The 21,950-nt window shown below is 31.0% G+C and overlaps 1 protein-coding gene across 1 annotated transcript; it reads left to right on the top strand.

Moving 5' to 3' along the window:
* Positions 1–394: 394 nt before the first annotated feature.
* LOC129232788 (rhomboid-related protein 2-like) lies at positions 395–21,362 on the top strand. Its single transcript, XM_054866891.1, has 8 exons — positions 395–559; positions 639–662; positions 2,669–2,833; positions 5,051–5,221; positions 7,441–7,583; positions 13,285–13,397; positions 19,017–19,117; positions 20,389–21,362. Exons 1-8 carry the CDS (start codon positions 488–490, stop codon positions 20,695–20,697), a joined length of 1,098 nt encoding a protein of 365 aa, XP_054722866.1. The 5' UTR covers positions 395–487; the 3' UTR covers positions 20,698–21,362.
* Positions 21,363–21,950: the final 588 nt, after the last annotated feature.

Below are 21,950 nucleotides of genomic sequence, written 5' to 3'. Positions count from 1 at the left end.
AATTTTGCTCGTAAGAGAAAAAAGTTTTGTACCTGTAAACAAAATATGAAGATTACTTTGCCATCCTTCCTTGCGTTCGACGAACCTCACCGATTGACCGGTTAGTAACCAGTACTAACCGCAGCGTTCTATGATCAATCGGTTACTGCACCGGTTACCATTCAAAGCTGTTGATTGGTTGATTAGAGCACGTGATTATTAGCTGTCACGTGATTAATTTTTCGGTCGCTACCGGTAGTGCTCGTCGAATGTAAGCCTTGAAGTGACACAGCTGTGCCTTTAACTGTGACCGTATTGTGAAATGTCACTGTGGTTGTGGTTGTTGTTGCTGTGCAATGAACGAAATCAAATTCAGTTTTGTGGTCTTACTCATACTATGATGATAACAGCAAGTTTTTACTATCATAGGTGATGAACTCATTCTGTTGTGCATTAAAATAAAGCGCTCAGAGTTTGAATATTCCATAAAAGTTTTATTTTTTTCAAAATGAAGCGCGAAAAAGTGTTTCTTCCTCATCGTTCTGTAAGTAAAGATTGGGATGAAGTTGAAATGGAAAGGGTATGTGACAAAAATTTTACTTCAAACGTCTCATAAATTATATTTTTTTATTATATTTATCTTTACTTCTTTTTTCCAGTTTTGGAGACCAGTCTTTGATAAGGTAATACTAAACATATTTCTTTTTTTAACAATTTGAATTTCTAAATTTTTTGATACTTGTTTGTTTACGATGTGAAGCTGAAATTGTAGTCGAATGCTGTAAGATATTGGTTTACCCAGTCCACAGTGATAAATGTGGCTTTGATTAAAACATGAATCTAAATTCACTCAGTTTCAGTCATAATTGATAAATATCAAATAAAACGTTAAAATGCTTTTTGTTGCCCAAAAAATAAATGACTATAGGAATATATTTGGATTTTGTTGCTCATAGGGTTCAAAAAACAAATTTAAATAATTTTTCTATGTGAAATTCATTTTATGAAGTGATCTTTTAATTAACCAGTAGTAGAACTTGCATGATAAACAGAATCAAAAGATCAAAAAGGGTGCCTGTGTGACCCCCATCTATTAATTTTTGCATAATGCACTTTATAAATGTAAATTTTAACAAAATTTCATTGAAAATATATAAAATAAATATCTTTACATATAAATAACAATTTAAGAGATCTTTGAACTCTTATGTTTTTTAATTACAATAGAATGCCTTTATAATGCCAATCTATATCATGCAATTCTCTATAAAAAGCACTACTTTTCAGATGTAAAAAATATTGATTTTCAGTTAAAAAAAGACCTATATTCAAATTTGAAAACATAAAATTTCCAAGGAAAATTAAATTTTGAAACAGATTTTCATATTTACATCTCAGTTCAAAAGCTGTTAAATGAAAATTAGTATTCACAGAAAAAGAAAAAAAAAGTCAAATTGCACTAGAAAATGCAATTGTTATACAAATTATGAAGGCAGAAGTGTTTTCTTTTGATTGTGACACATATTTATTTGTGAATGACAATATATATCTGTTTATCAGGGCTAGAAAAATCTTGAAACTTTTACATGCCCTGCCGGGCATGTTTGTCTAAAGGATACATGCCCAGTTTTTCTTATTGTAGATCGATAATAGCATTTGAATTTGTCGTACAGCATTAATCAGACGAATTATTTTTATATAAATCATAAAAAAAATAGTTCAAATAAATAGTACATAATAAACCATCGTTAAATTTAACAAAATTTAAATTATATAACGGAAAGGATCGCTTCCACGCAAACCGAAAACAGCAAATAACAGTAGTGCTTGATATAAATTTTGAGCTCCGAGTAAGGATACGGTAATTTTTTCAATAAAATATGAAATAATTAAGAAAAAAATTTAATTAAAAAATTACATGGCTGGCCAGGCATGATAAAAGATTTATGCCCCATCAGAATTTTTAGATACCCTGGGCATTTCGGGCAGCATTATTTTCGAGCCCTGCTGTATACATATTTTGCATAACTAGTGCTTTAATACTAATTACAGTTAAAACTTATTCTGAAGTGCAAATGTATGGATATATTCTGAGTATTAGTTTCAAAATTTGAAAAGTGATCAATATTATGCAAAAACTTTTATAACACAAAAGCTCAGGTCCCAAAGTATGCATTATAATGGTCTTCTACTGTATAATCAAAAGCAATGCAAATAAATTACAATATTGGACAACATTTATCAACAAAATTATAACAAGTTATTATGTAATGTGGAACAATACTTTAGTGCTAGGACACGTTGGTCCACTTGACAAGGTTCTGTTAAATCATTACAGCTTAATGAAGAAAATTAATGAATTGAATGTTTTCAAAATAAAGCAATCTAGGATAAAACTATTTAATATTACTCATGGTGGGAAATTAAACTGCTTATTTAATTTTTTTTTAATGAGGTTAAAAGTAAAAAAGCAGGCAACGTCCTCCGACTGCTATCTCTAAAAATATTTAATGTTTCGGAAATGAAGTTGATTGCACCAGACTGCAGTTCTGAAATAAGGAATTGGGATATTTGAAACTTTTTTGACCACTTTCTTAATTGTTCTCTCAATTTTGTAGTTATATGTTAAAGAATTTTAAAGGTAATTTTATATTTCACTGTATTAAATTTGATAATTATATATTTTTAGTATGACCTAGACAAGGATGGTTGTATTCCGTTACGAGATTTGAAGCAGGCATTAAAATCTGGAGACCTAAGACATGATTTTCCTGATGAAGTAATTGACGAAATTCTTGAATGGGCTGATATCAATCATGATGGAATGTTGAATTATGAAGAGTTTTTACGAATGGTATTCATTTTATTTCTACATTTTGCTTGTATTTTGTTACACCAATGTAAATTGACAACTTTAAAACTAAAACAATTTTTTGATTACTATAGTGTTCTCTGTTTTATTTAGAGGGTAAGGGAGAGGAATTTAGAAAATGTAGAAAATTTAAAATAAAGTAAAAGTTGATGTTTTTAACGCTAAATTAATTTATTTCATTAATATTCAGTGCAGACTTTGTTTAATATTAAGCTTATTTGTATTTTATATGATTTGTACAGTTGGTCAAGTGCGTGCGGGGCAAAGTGAAATAGTTCATTTCATTTACTTATTCAATCTTTTATAAAAACTCTTACATTATCATCTGTTAATTGCTTCATTTACATTCCTTCATTTAATATTTCACTTATTTATTCATTTATCCACCTATTTTCTTATTCATTCCCTATTTTTAAACTGATGTATTTTTTCTCATTAATTAATTTAATTGTTTAATCATTTATTGTTTTATTTCCTTTTAAATTCATCCATTCTTTTATTTACTCATTTATTTGATCAAAAATATCTTTAACCCTTCAAGCGGCCGTGACGTAAAATTCCTTCACCCAGCGATGTATTGAAGAGCGGCCGTGTCGAAAAATTTGGCCTTAAATATTCTGCTCCGAGAACGGCTGCGGCGTAAAATTCTATGGAAGAATATTCATGGCGAAATTTTTCGACACGGCCGCTCTTCGATACATCGCTGGGTGAAGGAATTTTACGTCACGGCCACTTGAAGGGTTAATAATCGAATAGAAAATATTTCATTGGAAAAATATTTTATATTTCACTTTGTCCCAGGAAAAAAATAAGTGAAAATTTTCCAACTTTTTTGGAGGTACAAATTTGCTGCCAAAAATAAAAAATATATGTTTCATTGCAAGTTTTATTATAAAATATATTGTTCTTTCTTTATGTACCGCAATTTTCAGAACGAATTTCCCACTGGTTCATTTTGAAAAAAAGTAAGTTATTTTAACCATTTCACTTTGCCCCACATTCCCCTACTTTAAAGTTTGTTCCTTACAGTTAAAAAATCGAGTAAATGTATCTTAGCTTGAATGTCTCTCAACTAAAGTCAATGTTTAGATGGTTGATTTCTTATGTTTTTTAAAAACAGGAACATTTGTACTGTTGTAATGTTTTTTGATGGATGTAAAATTTCTCACTTGTGAAAAATGTGCGTCACAATGTGCATTTCTTAATTTGTTTTACAAGTGGATCCCTTTTGATTGTCGACTTTCATCGTGGAATCCTTGTTTTTTAATCAACAGTATAGTTTGAATGTAACACACATGATTTATTTTCAAAAAAAGTGCTTTTTTTTTGTACTTAAAAAAGTTTTGTACTCCACAGTTGGGAATAGTGAATAACCGAGCTGGAGACAGATGTCGCCTCATTGAAGCTGAGAATGCCAACAAATTTTTTGGTACTTGTTTAATAAGACCTTGTCTAATAAGAATGAAACTGCAGTCTCAGGATGTGATAACCAGGCTGTCTAATATATTGCATATAGTTCTGCCTTAACTGCCTTTTCTGCTCAAAGGTAGTAACTTACTGCTAAATACCCAAGTTTTTCCTTCAATTCCGCACCATGCTGCGGACACTCGTTGGTGAGGTAAATTCACTTTATCTGCCAGTTTGTTGGCTCTCTCATCTTCAATGAGATGATATCTGCATTGAACATTTAACATAATTCGGTTATTCACTATTCCTGACTGAGGAATTCTAATAAGAAAGAAACTGCAGTTGCAGGATATGATAACCAGACTCTCTTGTATATTTTATGTAGTTTTGCCTTATCCCTGACTCGGGGGCAGTAACTTACTACTAATGAGGTGGTGCCTATTTTTATTAAAACTGATACATCCTTAATGCGAGGCTTTATGGATTAAAATTACCTCAAGGTCAGGTTCAGCTCAAAGTCTGTTGCGGTATTTAATTTTTGTCGGTGCATTAATTGAGAACATACATTTAGTTGCAAATATTAAAAGTGCCAACGAAAAATTTCATGGCAATTGAGAACATTCGTCATTTAAATTGAAAACAGAATGAAGTTTTGTGGAACCCTTGAGGGATCTCCATGGAACTGTTGGATTCCATGGAACACAATTTAAAAAGTGCTGTTCTAAGAAAGTGGAATTCTGGGTATTATTATTATTATTATTTTTTGACTCTCATCATTTTTGGTTTTTCTAGGTTCATGCTAGGGAATTGGGAGAAGCAAGACCAAAGTTTCAAAGGATTGTACGTTTTGCGGCATTAGCAGTTGTTCCTAAATCACAGCATGCCATAACCATTCGTCGTTATATAGAAGAATATAATTGCATGCCACCACCAATATTTCTTTTACTCATCAGTTTAATTGAAGTAAGTTAATATGTTCTTAAAGGGGTCATTCTACAAAAAATGTGTTTTTTAGGTCTGTGGTGGTTAGTTTCAAAAATATTTATTTTTAAGCACTTTTTTATGAGATTTAGAAAGGTATAACAAATTTTGAAAATGATCAATACAAGTTAATGTTATAATTTTTTTTTAAATGTTTCTTTCACTGAACGGAGAGATACTTGTATGCCTCGGTTACATGTCCCAACACATTTCCTCCCATGTACTTTTTGATTTATTTACTCAATACAAAAAAGTATAACAGATTTAATACTGAAATTTGAATCACTTGATGTTTTTTTAATAGTTTAAAAGAGTTATGTAATAAAATAAAAAAATATATAGCATTCATAATCTTTTGATTCACTGTCACAGTCTTTCTTGTATCCTCCATTAAGGATCTAATAGTCGGAGAGCTGGTGACATATTTTGGGAAGGTATTTTAGGCACTTAGAAACAAGAAAAATTGAACAATTTGAATGTTAGAGAATCTGGAATCGAGAGTCTGCAAAGCCATTTGCGGTTATTTTGCTACTGTGCAGCTAGTTAAAGTTGCGTAGTAGCAAAAAAAAAAAAAAAAAAAAAAAAAAAACATCCTCTAGGCGCCTTGGAACTGTGAAAAACACCTTGTGAAAAATCAACCAAAGACCTGTACCTTTTGCTTTAAAAAAAAAATCATTCAAAAAACCCATTCTTTAGGCTCCTTGCAATTACATATTTCAGTTCCTATTTTAACTCTTATAGAAGATAGAAATAGCACTTTCTGCTTAAATTAAAAAATCACCCCCATTACGACTGTCAATTCCAGTTTCCCTAAAATTCAAATTGTTCAATTTTTCCAGTTTCTAAGTGCCTAAAATACTTTCCCAAAATATGTCACCAGCTCTTGGGCTATAATTAAGAATAAGAATTCCCAATAGACGGCAGTACTGGCAGCTCATTACAAAGGGTTTTTTCAGTCAAGTCGTGTTCCTCAAACAAAATGCAAGTGTATTTAAATAAAAAGTTTAAAAATAATATTTAAAATACATATTTACTGTCTGGTACCCTTCATTCCAGGCCAAAATTTTAACTATAAGAAAAGTTACAAAATAATCAATAGAGAATGTGACCAACTATGTGAGAGTAAAAAGGGGCTTAAAAGGGGACCAATATAAATTAACTTTAAAAAAAATCAAAGATTGTTTTTTTTTTTTTTGCATGAACTGTCTGCAATCTCAAATGAGTTCTTAAAAATTTTCTGTCAAAAAACGCGGTATTCCTCCCGAGTCTTATATTGCGGCTGACAGAAAAAATGCAGAGTTGAAAGTGAATTGAGTGCTACTTTGCAACCAGAATGTTTTTTCAATTATATTTATTCCTTTTTATAATATTAATAATTGGGGTACTTCAAAATTAGAGATAAAAATTTCTTGCTCATCAAAAAAAAAAAAAAAGTCTTAGCATTATAGAAATTTGTTTAAAATATGTCAAAATTTTCTGCCAACTTTGAAAATTTTCTTGGAACAGGTTCGTATGTTTGTCTATGTAATTTTAGTCTGCCCGCTTGGTATGTCTTTTATCACTGGTCTGATGGAAGACGTAAAATTTGAATTTCACTAATTGAATGTTCATGTTCAATAAATTTTTAATATAAAATATTATTTTAATAGATTTTGTTCTGTTTTTGATACTTCATTGTAAAACATAGCTTCACTAACAATATAGCTTCAGATCCTTTTGGACTCGACGGTTTTGGATAGGATGGTAAAAACTGGTTTTTACTGTAGTATCCCAAACCTTACCAACCTTGCAGGTGGTTGGGTCCATTTTTTGATATTTTCTTGTTTTTCTAAATTCTTATACAGTATTCTTCATAAATATTAAGATTTGATTGGTGCTAGATAAGACCTTTTTAATAAGTTCTGAGTATGTTATAGAATAACATGTACTCATTTTATTCTTAAGTAGTTTTCTGTGTGTAATTACTTTAGTTTATTTGAGAGACTCAATTATTACCAATTATAAAATTTTTTAAAAATGTTTTTTACAGAAAAACCTTTAGAACTAATCCTATAATAATTTCTTACTTAGCTAATATATTTACATCTTAATCAAAAATAATTTCCTATTGTAATGTATTTATCATTGAAAGTAGTTTAATGTTCCTTTTTTGTAAGATACATCTCACTTGCAAAATATCTTAAATAATTTCAATTACATAGATTGGAATTTTTATTTATTACTGTGTGAAGCATCAAGAATTGAGTGCATCTGGGCCTGTTCCCATTGAAAGTGTTCTTATATATAACCCTAAAAGAAGATATGAAGCATGGCGTTACCTTACTTACATGTTCATACATGCTGGGTAAGATAATATATTTTTATCATTTGTTTTTAGACAGTTTTTTGCAAATTTTTTAGTATGCTTAGTTCGTTTCATCATAATGTATATAATAGCCGATGATCGAGTAACGCTCCTGAAGGCATCGACAATTAAACTCGCACCACGGCATGATAATTTGATAATATGTTTTGGTAATGTGTAAAATGCAGGGAAAGGCTCTATTGTGACAAGGTTGAACTGGATCCGGTAACTTAACTGTTTTACTGGTAAGACTGCGCCATTTCAGGGGAATGAAGAAACAAAAAAGTGATCAACAATGAATGCTATCTGCTGGAGTTAGTTAATCCAATGCAGTTAGGGTTAAAATTTCATTATCAAAATATCACAAAACAGGCTATTGCTTCGCTCAAATGTAGAATAAATTTTCACCCATCATATCTTGATAGGCGATTTTTTAGTATTAAATATTATAAGTTCTGTTCTGTCGAAAATATTTGTGTTTGTAAAGTTATTTTGGCAACTCATGTGAATTTTCGTGTTATTTCAAGTAGATTATTCAGTTTTCAAATGTTGTTTACCTGTTATGTGTTCTTAAAGCTGTTGTGGAGGCCCCGGGGTAGTAACCTTTCCTGCCCTCCTTTAAATCTTGCCCTGGGTACAGTACTTTCTGATCATTTGGTTTGGAAAACTTAAAGCATCGATCTGGTCACGGTTCAACTACGATGACAGAATGCACTTTTTGCATGAACCTTCCAGTGCTTTACTTTAAAATATATCACGGAACCTAAAATCCTTGCTTTCAAGCAATGAAGGCTTCACTCTCTCTATCTACTTATTATTTATTCTCAATTGACATATCACAGTAGGAAATTTCATTACAGAAAGCAGAGCTGGCTTTCTTATTGCCCTTTGGCAACGGATTAAATATTTTTTTCAGTTCACGCTCAACAATAGGTTAAAATAAATAATAATCATTTGGAAGACATAACCATCCAATGTTTAAATTAGTTAATTAACAAAAACGTTTCCAATTCGATCCATCGAAACTCTATAAACCATGCTTGACACACCTTAATTGCACATAAAAAATTTGATCAAAATCGGTCCAGCCATTTAAAAGCCTTTTGGTTACAAATGTCTGCACAGAAGAAATATATATATTAAGAGCCATTATTTTGAATTTCAGACAAAAAACGGAAATTTTGGCAGTGACCATTTTTGATTTTCCTAATTTTTTTATATGTCAAAGTAGGTCATGAGAAGTGAACATTCTGAAATTTTTAGCCTTCAAAATTTTTTTTTTCACTCGTTAAAAATTCCCAAAGTTTGAGGTTTTGCAGCCCTTTTTTAGAAAAATTATAAAAGTCGCATTTTTGTGCGTTATAGCTTTTTAAAGAAACACCACCTCATGGTTATGTTTATATTTATTGGTTGTATTGTATCTAGTGATGATGACTTCATAGTTATTTTGGTTGGGGGTTGTTGCTTTCTTTAGATAAGGGGTCGCCAGGTATGGTTTTTATCCATTTTTGCGCAAGTTTAACCTGCGTTATTTCCCCCAAAAAGCCATCCCCCGAAAAAAATGTAACATATACTGAAAGTTTATGCTATGAAGTGAGTAAATGGCACAAAATTTTTTTGAGGTTCAATTTTTTTTAGGAGAAAAATACCCTGATATTTTTCTCATTTTCAAAAATTGTGCTTTTTTGATTGCAATTAACTCAAAACAGCATCACTAGGAAAAAAAAACCTTTTATATATTAAGGTACCTGGCTATGTGTAAAACATCAAGAAAAAGAAAGCAGCATGGGATCTCTTCTTGTTTTCCAGAAAATAATTTTTTTTTTGCAGCTCATTTTATGCGTTTTCTCCTACGTAATACGTGTGTCCAGTATGCAGATTAGATCTGCTAAAACTTAAAGGATGTAGTAAGAATGTATATATGTGTGTATAGAGAGAGAGAAAAAGACTAACAATACTTTATTTTTCTGATTTTAACACATTGATGATATTTTAATTGGAGGTAAATCAGAAAACGATAAGTCAATATCATATATATATATATATATATATATATATATATATATATATATATATATATATATATATAAAATTAAGCAAACAGAATTACAAATATTAAACAAATTATAAATAACAAATGATGATAAAAAAGAAAAATGCAGACAGCTATTAAGTAGGAATAGAAAAAGAGTGAATCCAGAGCTCATCAGCCGTGGAGGATTCATTAATTATGGTCAAAAGACCAAAATTTTAACTATAAACTAGAAGAGAATGCTTAAGCTCCAGTACATGTAATATAGAGTAACAATGGGCAAACGCACCACTTGCTAAGCTAAAAACAATAAACTAGAGCTCAAACCTAAAACTAAAAGCAGGGGGTTTCGCCTCGACTAATTAGGAAAACAAGTTCCGATAATTGGCCTACCACGGGACAGTACCTGCCAATGACAAAATTGTCTTACCTAGAAATCCGCATAAACAAATCCTGTCCGTTGTTCAGCTTGATAAAAAAGTCGATCCATTCGTCAACAAAACATTAAAAATATAAAAACATATCCGGAAATCGGTCCAAAGACATACCAGGTCGCCTGTTTCGCACGTGTAAAACTTATCCACCACGGTGATTCATAAAAAAATGGTTTGTCATGGTTGTATCATACATTTACACAGTTAAACAGTTTCAAAAGAAGCAAAATGTTCATCGAAGGCTATACTTAAGCAGATGTTTTCAACTAGATTTTTAGGGAAGTTATTATAAAAAAGTAAGTTTTTGAGTACTGAAATTTATTGCTTAAATGCAGAAATGGTATTGCAAATTCTTTTAATTCTGATAGCTTGCGAAACAATAATGCCAATAAAAACCTTTTTATTTAGGCAGGAGGAGAAATCTTGTAAACTGTTAACTGTGAAATTGAATTCACGTCTTTTATCATAGATTGTAGTGGAACAATTTGAGTCAATTTGGATATCAACATACATTTTTCATCATTTCTCCGGGATACGAGCCCTCGGTCTCATAGTACTTTCGTAATGAGACCTCGGCTCGCCGGCCCTGCCTCGGTCTCATTACGAAAGTACTATGAGACCTCTGGCTCGCCAGGACCGAGCGGAGCGAGGTGTATAATGTATATTAACCTCAGACTGTTAATATACATTACAGTCAGAGTATGGTCACAATTATGTATATTTATGTATATTATGCATATTCATGTGTATGTACACCCAAGGGTGGCTCCTTCCGTTCAGTGTACAATAATGACACAGTTTTAAGTGTGAAATATGCACCATTATTGTGCAGATTTATTAATAAAATTCAGCATTTTTAAGAGTACAACCGAAAGAACTTTCAATTGTTAACATAAAATTCAGTACGTAAAGGAGGCACGTTAATGTCTAAATAATTTGTGGCATCAATAAGAATTAACTTTTAGAACAAAATAACCGAACTATTTTTGTAAAATTAATTAACATACAGTAAAAATAAAGTTAAAAGCTACAAGAACCCCTCAAGGATTTGTAAAAAACAAAGAATTTCCGAAGTGAGAATTTTTATGTGAATTCTAAAATAAAGAACTTACCTTTTTATGGTATAAATCCTCACACTCAGTTCAAAACAAAACATCATCTGACAATGGCGCGTTACAGATACACACCACGTTGGAGTTAACTTTTAATTAACCTTCAAGTTACTGGCATTTTCTAATGTTTTTACTTCAAAACACAACTACTGAATCTAAACTAACACAAAATAAGCATTCCTGTAAGGTATATTGCACAAAACAACACGTATCTCTCCTGTGTAAAACCAAGTAAAGAACCCAAGTAAACAAGTTCGAACAAGTTTGCCTTCGCGTTGCCAACCGCAGGTTAGTTTCACCAGGGATGCCATGCTTAAAAATTTATCGCCTCATTGGCGAGAAAAATATTTCAATTTTGTGCAAAAAATCGGATGTCGCCAAATGGGGGGGGGGGTATATCACATCTGGTACCTTACATTTTTTCGGAGGGTGGTTTTTAGGGGGAAATAACGCAAGTTAAACTTGAGCGAAAACGGATAAAATCCATACTTTGCGACCTCTTATCTGAAGAAAGCAACAACCCCAACCAAAATAACTATGAAGGCATCATCACTAGGTACAGTACAACCAATAAATATAAACATAACCGTGAGGTGGTATTTCTGTAAAGAGCTAAAGTGCACTGAAATGCTACTTTTCGAATTTTTCTAAAAAAGCGATGCAAAACCTCAAACTTGGGGAATTTTTAACGAGCGTAAAAAAAATTTTGGAAGGCTAAAAATTTCAGATTGTTCACTTCTCATGACCTACTTTGACATATAAAAAAATTAGAAAAATCAAAAATGGTCACTGCCACACCTTGTCTGAACTTCAAAATAATGGCTCTTAAGATAGCCCCAACAAGTTCTGAAAAAAAAACTACATTGAGCATAAAACATATTACAGTCAACACTGCTTAATGTGATCACAGTTAATGTTATTATTCGCTTAATGTTATCAAAATCACAAAGTCCCGGAACACTTGTTCATTAACATATGTTTAAAAAGTCGGATATTGTAATCAGTGTCTTCGTTTATTGTTATCACTTTTTCATAAACTTTCAATTTATTCCTCTTTTTTTTTGCTCTTCAGTCTGAAAAAAAACAAAACAAAGGTAAACCCTGACAAGAAGCTTCCGGGAAAACAAGTCCCCTTCTTATCAGTAAAGTAGAAGAATTTTTCTTCCTGTCCAGTTACACTAAAAACTTCACTCTTAACAGTCCAAAATTTTAGCCTCAGACAAAAGGCGCAATGATTTCACCGCCAAGGAAAAGATTGACATTTTCAAATACTTTGACACTTTAATCGTGATGAGTCTAAGAAATGCTGCAGATCAAATAAACATTTCTCAGTCATTACTTTGTAAGTTACTAAACAATCGCGACGAGGTTGAAGACAAAATGGAGCTGAATGGAAATTTAACCAACAAGCAAAACTAGAGCAGATGGTGAAGTCGAACCTGCGTTGAAACTGGTTTACGAATGTCAGGGATAAAGAACAGAAGATCTTGCTTTTAAAATGGGCAAAAAAGACTTTGTAGCACCGGATGGATGGTTTAATCAATAGAATAAAAAAGCTAGTTCATTCTGCCAATCTATAATTTAAAACTGCGCTTATTTGAAACATAGTAATTTTAATTTGCAGTTGTAAAAATAAATGCTTCTAAATTGAAAAAAATCATTGTTTAGTGTCCGCTAGATTATTTTCGTTTAAAATTTCATATTCTACTAATATTATTTGAAGTAATAGATTTTTGAAGCATAAATATAAATACATGCAAGTTTAATTCTGTAAAACTCAAAAAATGTGTTCAATTTTTAGAATATTGTGTTTTTGAATTTTAATTATGGTCAAACAGGTTATAGAACTAAAGATTCATGACAAAAACTCTCAGACGCAAGTACAGATTACATATTTGTTTTAAAACTGAGTCCTCTTTCTCCTATACATAGACCTCAGCCATTAGCAACATTTCTTTCGGCAGTGGTCATAAGATTTGATGATTAGTGTCTATAATTAAATTTTTGTCGTATTAATTGATGAAAAGAAACTATAATAATGCATAACATGAAGCATTGTTATTAGCTCTTTTTGTCTAAAAGATATGTCATTTCTGCTATTTTACTTTTTTTCTTTGGTTTAGTGGGGTTCACATATTTTTCAATCTGCTTATTCAACTTCTTTTGGGAGTTCCCCTAGAGATGGTGCATAAGGGATGGCGTGTCATGTTAGTGTACCTTGGTGGTGTTCTTGCTGGTAAATGTTTTGTTTTTTACTTATATTATCACTTCTTTGTTCTTTGTAATTCAATTGAATCATTTTGAAGTAATATAACACTATGTATAACACATGTTAAAGTATTCATTCAGTTTGAAAGTTAGATCTTTCAGTTTTCTGCTTGAAAATTCAATCAAGCTTTTTTTCTTTAACAAGTATTATATAAGTTTTTGCATTTTTGTTAAACAATGGTTTCTGTCAAGGATAGAAACTATTTAAATATGGTGCTCTTTTTTTTTAAATCTATCTATTAAAGATAAATTAATGCAGTTTCGTTCTTTTAAGAGCAATTTATAATTCAAATCCAATTTTATATGCTTTACCTAAGATGAACAAAAAGAATGATTAATCTTTTATGTAAACCTTTTTTACATGTTGTCACATTTATATGCGGTTTGTTTACATGTTTGAAGTTAAACTTTTTAAAACGATAACATTTTCCTGTTAATGTTTCTTATAATTAGTAATAGTTGTTTTTTTTTTTTTTTGGATCAAATCCTTGTTGATATTAGTTATTTTACTGCTACACTGAATATTATTGATTCTTGTCTCTACTTTAAAAAAATGTAAATCCTTAGCTATCTTCTTTTTTTTTTACTGTTTTGATAGAAATAATAGTGAAAGAATTTTGCAATCTGTTCCTTGATCATTTGCTCTATACCTACTTTTTTAAACGCTTTACTTTCCTATTTTCAGGCTATAGCTGTAAAGTAAAAATACTTTTCAAATATCATTCATTTAGTTTATTTATTGACTGTTTGATTAAACGTTCTAACTCTGAGAATGTTTTGGTTTCAAACTCTGCTATGCAGTTGTTTTGACTTTTTGTCCATGCATAGTCATCAATTTGCTGAAATATTTAAAAGGTTAGGTTTTGGCACTGTATTTTCTCCTCTGATTAAGATTAAATTACTAATTTGAAACATTCCAGTAATTAATCCCACAACTAAAGCATTAATAGATTTACTTTCAAATGTATTCTTTCTTTTCACACTGAAGTTAAATAGTTCAAAGTTCTGCTTAATCCAAGGTGTTTCACTTATATTTTAAGTTAAACTTTTTATTAGCTAAAAAACTGATTTTCAATAAAATCTGAAAATGGAATTCTTTTGCTTTGGAAGATTGGTTTCAACCAGTGGTTGGAATACTATAGTAGCTGCATTTTTTAGTAGTTTGTAGAGTGATGGGCTACTGTTTAAAAAAAGTAGTGTAGTGAGTAGTTCAATACAAAAAAAAAAAAAAAAAAGTGGTTTGTAAAGATTTCTGGAAACTACTTTTAAATAAACTTAAAAAACAAAAAACAATCAAGGTTCAAACAAATTTTGACTAGCTCAAATTTTACCCAAGTACATCAGTAGATGCAATGAGAAATAAGACTCATAAAAATACGAGCTGACCTCAGTTTTGATACTGCACGTTCTATCTGTTTGACGCCATCAGCTTGTTTGCCATCATAATTTTCATATTTCGCCAATAGTTTATGGGAAAAAGCAATTATATTTACAAAAATGAAGATATCGGTGATTTCGTGAGTTGAAAATTTTGTGAGTTTTATATGAACAGACCGAAAATTGAAAAACAAAAATATTTCGCGAGACTTAAATTTTAGTGATAACGACCGGCACGCCAAAATCGTGAAATAAGAATATCTGTAAAAGCAGTTATTTCACGATAACTGCTTTTACAGTATTTACTAAATGAGGAAGCTACTGTAAATGTTAAATAGGATGACATTGAACTGTTCTGGCGGGCTTACAATAAATACAAGCATTACAGTGTATAACAGTATGATAACGAAAATGTTTGAAAAAAAAAAAAAAAAAACATTGAACTTTCTGATGAGCTAATTTATTGATCTAAACCTTTTTTCGTTCCATCCTCTTACGGTTCGTGTGTATTAGGGCGTCCCAAAAAAATCACAAGTTGATTTTTCAAGTTACACACCCTCTTATATTTTTCGTTTTAGGTCAAAACAATTGTAAAAAAAGTTTCATATAATTTGAACAATGGCAACCAATGCCGACTTCTGCCTGAAAGTGTGAACCAGCACTTGTACTGCTAGCAGGGCCGCCGAGAGCTGAACCCCGGGCAAAATACTGACTTGCGGACCCCGTCCAACTATTTAAAAAAATCCCGTTGACTGCCCTCACCCATTATTTACATTTCATTGTAATCCTAGGTTTCATACCATGTGTCAGTGTACAGTGGAGAAACGAATCGTGTTTGGTAGTTTTTCTTTGTAAAAAATATTTAAAAAGATGGTTGAATGAAAAACAAAAAAAGCTAATCACTGTAATGTTAAACAATCATTTTGACACTTTCAAAATTCTTGAAGCTACTCAATTTTTTTTTCAAACGTATATACAGCAAAACCTTGTTAAGTTCTCACTCAAGGAACTAAAAAATTTTGACTACTTATGCAAAGTGACGACTTAGGTGGAGTGGGAAATTAAAGAGAAGAAAAAAAAAACGCCCAAAAATCACTGAAATACTTTTGTGAATTGCTGTAGAATTCGGCGAGAAAAACAATGTATTATGAAATCAATACCTATAAATTAGAAAAAATAAAATAAAAAGGAAGACAAAAAAATTATCTTGTCACAATTACCATGTTTTTTTTTTTCTCTTTGGTACATTAAAATAATCCATCAATGTTGGTTGATGAAGCTGTTGGTTTCTAGAAAAAACTCTTTTTTCTACCATACTTAATGCTTTAAAGTCTGCATCTGTTGTTCCTTGAATGGATGTTAAATACAGTCGAACTTTCTCTAAGTATTCGATTGCTTCTGTTTTACTGGGTGATGGGGTACTCATACACTCGACATCACTATCCTCACTTGAACTACTCTGTTTTTCTTTTAAATATTCAGTAGTCAAAGCTTGTACAGTCGCTTGAGAGCAGATTGCAATGTCGTTGTCAATGTTGATTAAATCATTTACGTCATTGACACTGCACCCCTTTTCATTTGAGATTTGTAGCAAAGTTTCTAGTGGTTCTGGGTCGATGACGGCTTCTTCGTTGAAGTTATCTACTGATTCTGCATTTGTTACAAAACCTGCATGCTGAAAACAATTTGAAACAGTTTGTGCTGTGACCGAACTCCAACTTTTGTCAATGTAGTTAATTGCATCTAAAACTGAAACTTCTAGTTTTTCGTTTCCATCCAATGCTTTTATCAAGTCCTGTACAAGCATTTTTTTGTACCTTCGTTTAAAGGCTCCAATTATGCCTTGATGTAAAGGCTGTAGAAGAACAGTTGCATTTGAGGGAAGAAAAACAATTTCAATTGCTTTTAAATTTTCGGGCTGATTGTGGGCTGTAAAATTATCAACAATGATGACAACCTTTCTTTTCTGCTAAAAAAAACTGAGAATCCAGCTTACGAATATGTTGTTCCCAAATTATTCTTGTCATCCATGTATTTGAATTTGCCTCATATTCAACTGGCAAGGATTTAACATTTTTAAAACAGCGGGGCTTTTTGCTTTTGCCTATCACGAATGGTTTCATTTCCATTCATATTTGCTCCAAGCAGAACTGTTAGGCATTGCTTGCTTGCTTTTCCAGAAGTGCATTTTTCACCCTTAAATGATAAAGTTTTGTGAGGCAAAAGATGGTAAAATAAACCTGTCTCATCTAGATTAAAAATATCTGAGGCATCAAGCTTTGATAAAATGTCTTTGAGAACACGATTTTTCCAGGTTTCTATAGCGCCACCTTCAACATATGCTGCTTCTCCGCAAATTGTTTTATAGGCTAAGCAATGTCTGTCTTTAAAACTTTCCAGCCAACCATTGCTGCCGCTGAAATCTTCTATGTTAAACTCCTCGGCAATTTCCAAGCCTTTTTCTTTGAGAATCACAGCAAAAATAGGCACATTTTGTGACCTTAACTCTTATAGCTGGGCTTACTCGCTATGAAATGAAATCACACTCAAAAGTGGGCACAAATGAACAAGAAAAACGTCTACACTAGGAGTCGCAGAAAGAATTAATGCTTTGAATAACCAGCAGCAAAGAGCGACATTTCAAGCAGGGCTAGGATTCCAAGAATTGAATACCCCTAAATGGATGGAATGCAGCAATAGAGAGCTACTGTCACTCATCAAAAACTCAGGGACGATTGCACTGCAAAACCTTTTGTTCCCTAATAGAAGTTTTTTTGATGCACCTGGAATTCTGGCCACATGGCCAAGTTAAAAACTCTGCCTTCCCCCTTGTCCCCTCATCAGTGTGCTGAAAAGTTGCTAATCTTGTGGCCCGTGAATAATTACTTATTTTTACCTCTTTATTTACTTGTTTTTTGAAAAGTAGCGACCACATTTCAAAATTAGTTTGTAGTTGCTACATTTTAAAAAAAGTAGTTGTAGTGAACTACATTTGTAACAAAGTACTGGTAATTGTAGTTCGCTAGAAAAAAGTAGTTTTTCCAACGACTGGTTTCAACAACACTCTCTGAGTGGCACGAAATGTTCATTGACTGCAATATATGGATCAAGAAATGCCCTGGCGATAATAACGTGATACGTAAAATTGACATTGATATGCCACAAAGAACATGTTAACATCCTTTTTGGAATATCCAATTGCAATCAAAAAACCTGTTGCACATCTTGATGTCACCTGAGTCACATATACAAATTGTAAATCTGCTACAACTGATCGTTTTTGTGTTATCCAAGAAACATACTTATGCCAAGATATGTACATGAATACAGAACAGACACTGTGACAAAACTTGTTGACAGGGATTCAGGGACAGTCAAAATGCATGTTTTGCTTGCCTACAAATTAACACGCATAAATCTGGATGGACATCATGAAAAACTAAAGTCAAAATTTGTTTATACGTTATTGAAAGGAAAGTTTATGTTCAAATTTGAGTGATAAATTTTTCGTGAAGACAATACTACTTTTCTTTTTGCAAGGAAGTAAATGATGCTTCTCCTCATGTTGTCCGAACTGTGTAAATTTTTCATCTGAAAGGTTTTTTTGGATAATCAGAGTTTTCAGTAATTCAAGGTGACGTAAGCCCCAATTAACCTCGGTTTTTCAAGACTCCACTGTATTAACATCAGATTAAGCATGACCTTTAACTCCATTTAAAGGAGCATTAAACTTACACAGAAAAAATTGAACTCAACTGCTGTTTGATTATGCAACATTGTTAAATTTCTAACCATAGTTTTGATTTCTCTTCCTACAAGAACAATTAATTCTTCGGTCCACAAACTTTTTTGAGAAGCTTTTTTTTTCCTCAATTTTTCTCATAACTGGAAACCATCTCAATAGTTTTACAGTTTGTGCTTGCTTTCCTTTTATTTTCTGTCTCTTTACTGTTTCGATCTATCTTATGTTCTGTGCTCTCACAGGCTGGTTTCAATCAAATATTTTTGGTTCATACCATTCCATGTTAATTTGTGCTGTATAAACAATTGTTTTTCATTTTATTCCTATTTTAGCCCATAGAATTTTTGATCATCTTTCATATAATTTGATCTTTAGCAAAGTTTTATTTATATCATGAAAACTGAAATTTCTAAATTCATGCAACTTAATTGTATTATTATGACCAAGCTATTTTATATTTTGTTAAAGGTTCCTTGGGAAGCTCCATATCTGATCCTGCCACATACTTAGCTGGGGCTTCTGGTGGTGTTTATGCTCTAATTGCTGCACATTTGGCTAATGTGATAATTGTAAGAAAAATTATATCCTCTGTAACTGTGCCCATGCATTCACGTAATATTACTTAAAATATTTGCACTCTTTTTATTTACAAATTTTTGCAAAGCTTTCTTTTAGGCATATAGCTCCTAAATATAAATAATTACTAATGATACAATATCTTTAGTAATCTGTTTTCTTTACTTAATGAAAGCTTATAAATGGTGTAAAATAGTTTTTAAATACTTTCCTGGGTTGTTATTGATATAATAAATAACTTTATATTTGATGGTTTATCCTTTCTTTACATTTAATTTGAAAAGAATATAGAAAGATCAAAATAAAGTCATGGGTCAACTGCATGTGGGGTAAAGTGGAATAGTTCATTTTGATTGCTTATTCATTCATTTATTAGATCACTTATGTATTTATTCATTCATTGTTTAATTCATTTACATTTCTTCATTTACTAATTCAATTATTCATTCATTCCCTATTTATTCATTCTTTTATCCACTCATTTATTATTTCCTATGTATATAAAAATATGTATTTATTTATGCGTTTATTGTTTCATTATTTATTCACTCATTCTTTTAATAAAAAAACATTTTTAATAATCACATGGAAAATATGTCATTAGAAAAATATTTTATTCTTCATTTTGCCCCATGAAAAAAGAAAAACTTTTCCATCTTTTTTTGAAAAACTAATTTTTTTCCAGAAATGAAAAAAAAAAGGTTCCAACAAAAGTTGTTATTTTAAAAGTTACATTGTTCTTTCTTTAAGGTCTGAAAATTTTAAAACGAATTTCCAACTTGTTCATTTTGAACAAGGTAAATTCTCTTAACTATTTCATTTTGCCTCACTTTCCCCTAATGACAGTCATTGCGATTACTTTTAAATTTATAAACAGTTTTTTTTTCCTTGTTGCTTGTCTTTTTTTTTTCCTGTTGTAATATTCATATAATGTAAGAAATTGCTCTTGCTTTGGTTGCATTGATGACAGTTAAATTTTCAATCCCTGTGATGTTTCATTTGGAGTAACAGACTTGCATTATTTCTAAAGACGCAATTTATGCATTATTCTAAAGGCTTGCATTATTTCTAAAATCATATAGGATGCACTGAATTTCATCTACCAATGATATAACTTATTAGTTTTAGTAACTAAAATCACATTAAGGTAATTTCATTATCTAATTATGTAAGATAACTTAAGTTTTAAATTCTAAAATTTGACTTTCTTGTTAAATATTTAATAATTTTAAACCCATTCATATCATGTCATTTTTATTTTCAGAATTTTGGTGAAATGACTTTCGGTTGGGCCCGCCTCATTGCACTTTTTATTTTTGGTGGAACTGATATTGGAGTAGCTTTTTATGCAAGATATGTGGAAAAGGAAGAAAATCGTACGAGTTATGCAGCACACTTTGCAGGATCATTAGCTGGACTGATGATTGGTATGGTGTGCTTACGTAACTTAAAAGTACATAAATGGGAAAAAGTTCTTGGCTGGGTCTTATTTTCGCTATATCTTGCTTTGATGTTGTCCGCTGTTTTGTTTAATATATTCTCTCCCACATTCCCAACTCAAGTATTCGACTGAAGGCTGAGACGTTTCCATACTTATGTTGTCTGTTTTACGTTCATGTTTGTATATTGTTATTCAAAGTAATTTATTATAAATATAATGTTTTATACATTTTTGTGTTATGAGTGCAAAACAGTATTATCTAGAAAATTCAGCAAAGTTGTATTTGTAAATTGAATTAGTTATATAATTTATAAGCTATATTGAAATATTTCTTATATTTCACTTGATGTTTTTGCTCAATTTATGAAAGGATATATATTTGGAGGTACATTTATGGATCAGTCAGCCATGCATTATGAAAAAAAAGTGAATATATAAATTGTCCGGTGAATTTTTTTACTGTTTTCGACATTGTTCAGAGATTTGATTTTCTTTGTTGCATCTTGTTGTAGTAAAATATGTTTGTATTGAGCTTTAAATTGTACTTCACATAAATGTTTTGCTAAAACTGTATTTATTTTAAATTTCATTGCATGTTTGCATGTGCATCTACACATATATCTAGATTTCTTTCAAAAGTTTTTGTTTTTAATCACTTTTGATGTTCTTTTTACTTTTTAAAGAGATTTTTCAATTTTGTTTTACAGCAGAATTGTATAATCCATTGCAGCAAAATTTCTTCTAGTGTCATAATCATCACTAAATGTAGCTTTGTAGACTGTTTTGCTTGCTTTAAATTTTTGTCACAAATAAAGGTTTTTCATTAATTAGATTTTAGATAATAGAAAAAGTATTCAATTCCAGTTCTGGAAAAAGAAATTCCTTCTATTGTTAACTGCTGCGTACAGTTAATTCATAACTAAAATATGAAAAATTCTAATGTATTGCTTTAGATTTCTGAATGAGAAAACTAAGCACATGTTATGAATTATACATTGAACCTCTTTTCCATGCCTTTTTTAAAATTTTTCATTTTGCGTTATTTATTTTTGTAATATTATTCTTATTGTTATTTTATTTTTTTTGTAAGAAAAAGTGCAGTGTTTAGTTTAGTAGTTTTTAAGTTACATTTGAAAAGTCTCCAGTGTTTTAGTAGACAAACTTTAACTTCCTTGCAGTTCTTAACAAGACATCTCATCTGCTTAAGGTGTAACTTTTGGTCAGCCCAACTGTAAAGTGGAAAAAATTAGGTAGAACTTTTTAAGAAAGCGGTGACAGTTTTTTTAAAAAACATTTTATGTATAACAAGTTTCAAAGTTATATAGCTATCTATCTATCTATCTATCTATCTATCTATATATATATATATATATATATATATATAT

This window comes from Uloborus diversus, chromosome 1 (assembly GCF_026930045.1).
Source record: "Uloborus diversus isolate 005 chromosome 1, Udiv.v.3.1, whole genome shotgun sequence".
Taxonomy (NCBI): Eukaryota; Metazoa; Arthropoda; class Arachnida; order Araneae; family Uloboridae; genus Uloborus; species Uloborus diversus.
This window is presented reverse-complemented; position numbering and strand designations above follow the sequence as displayed.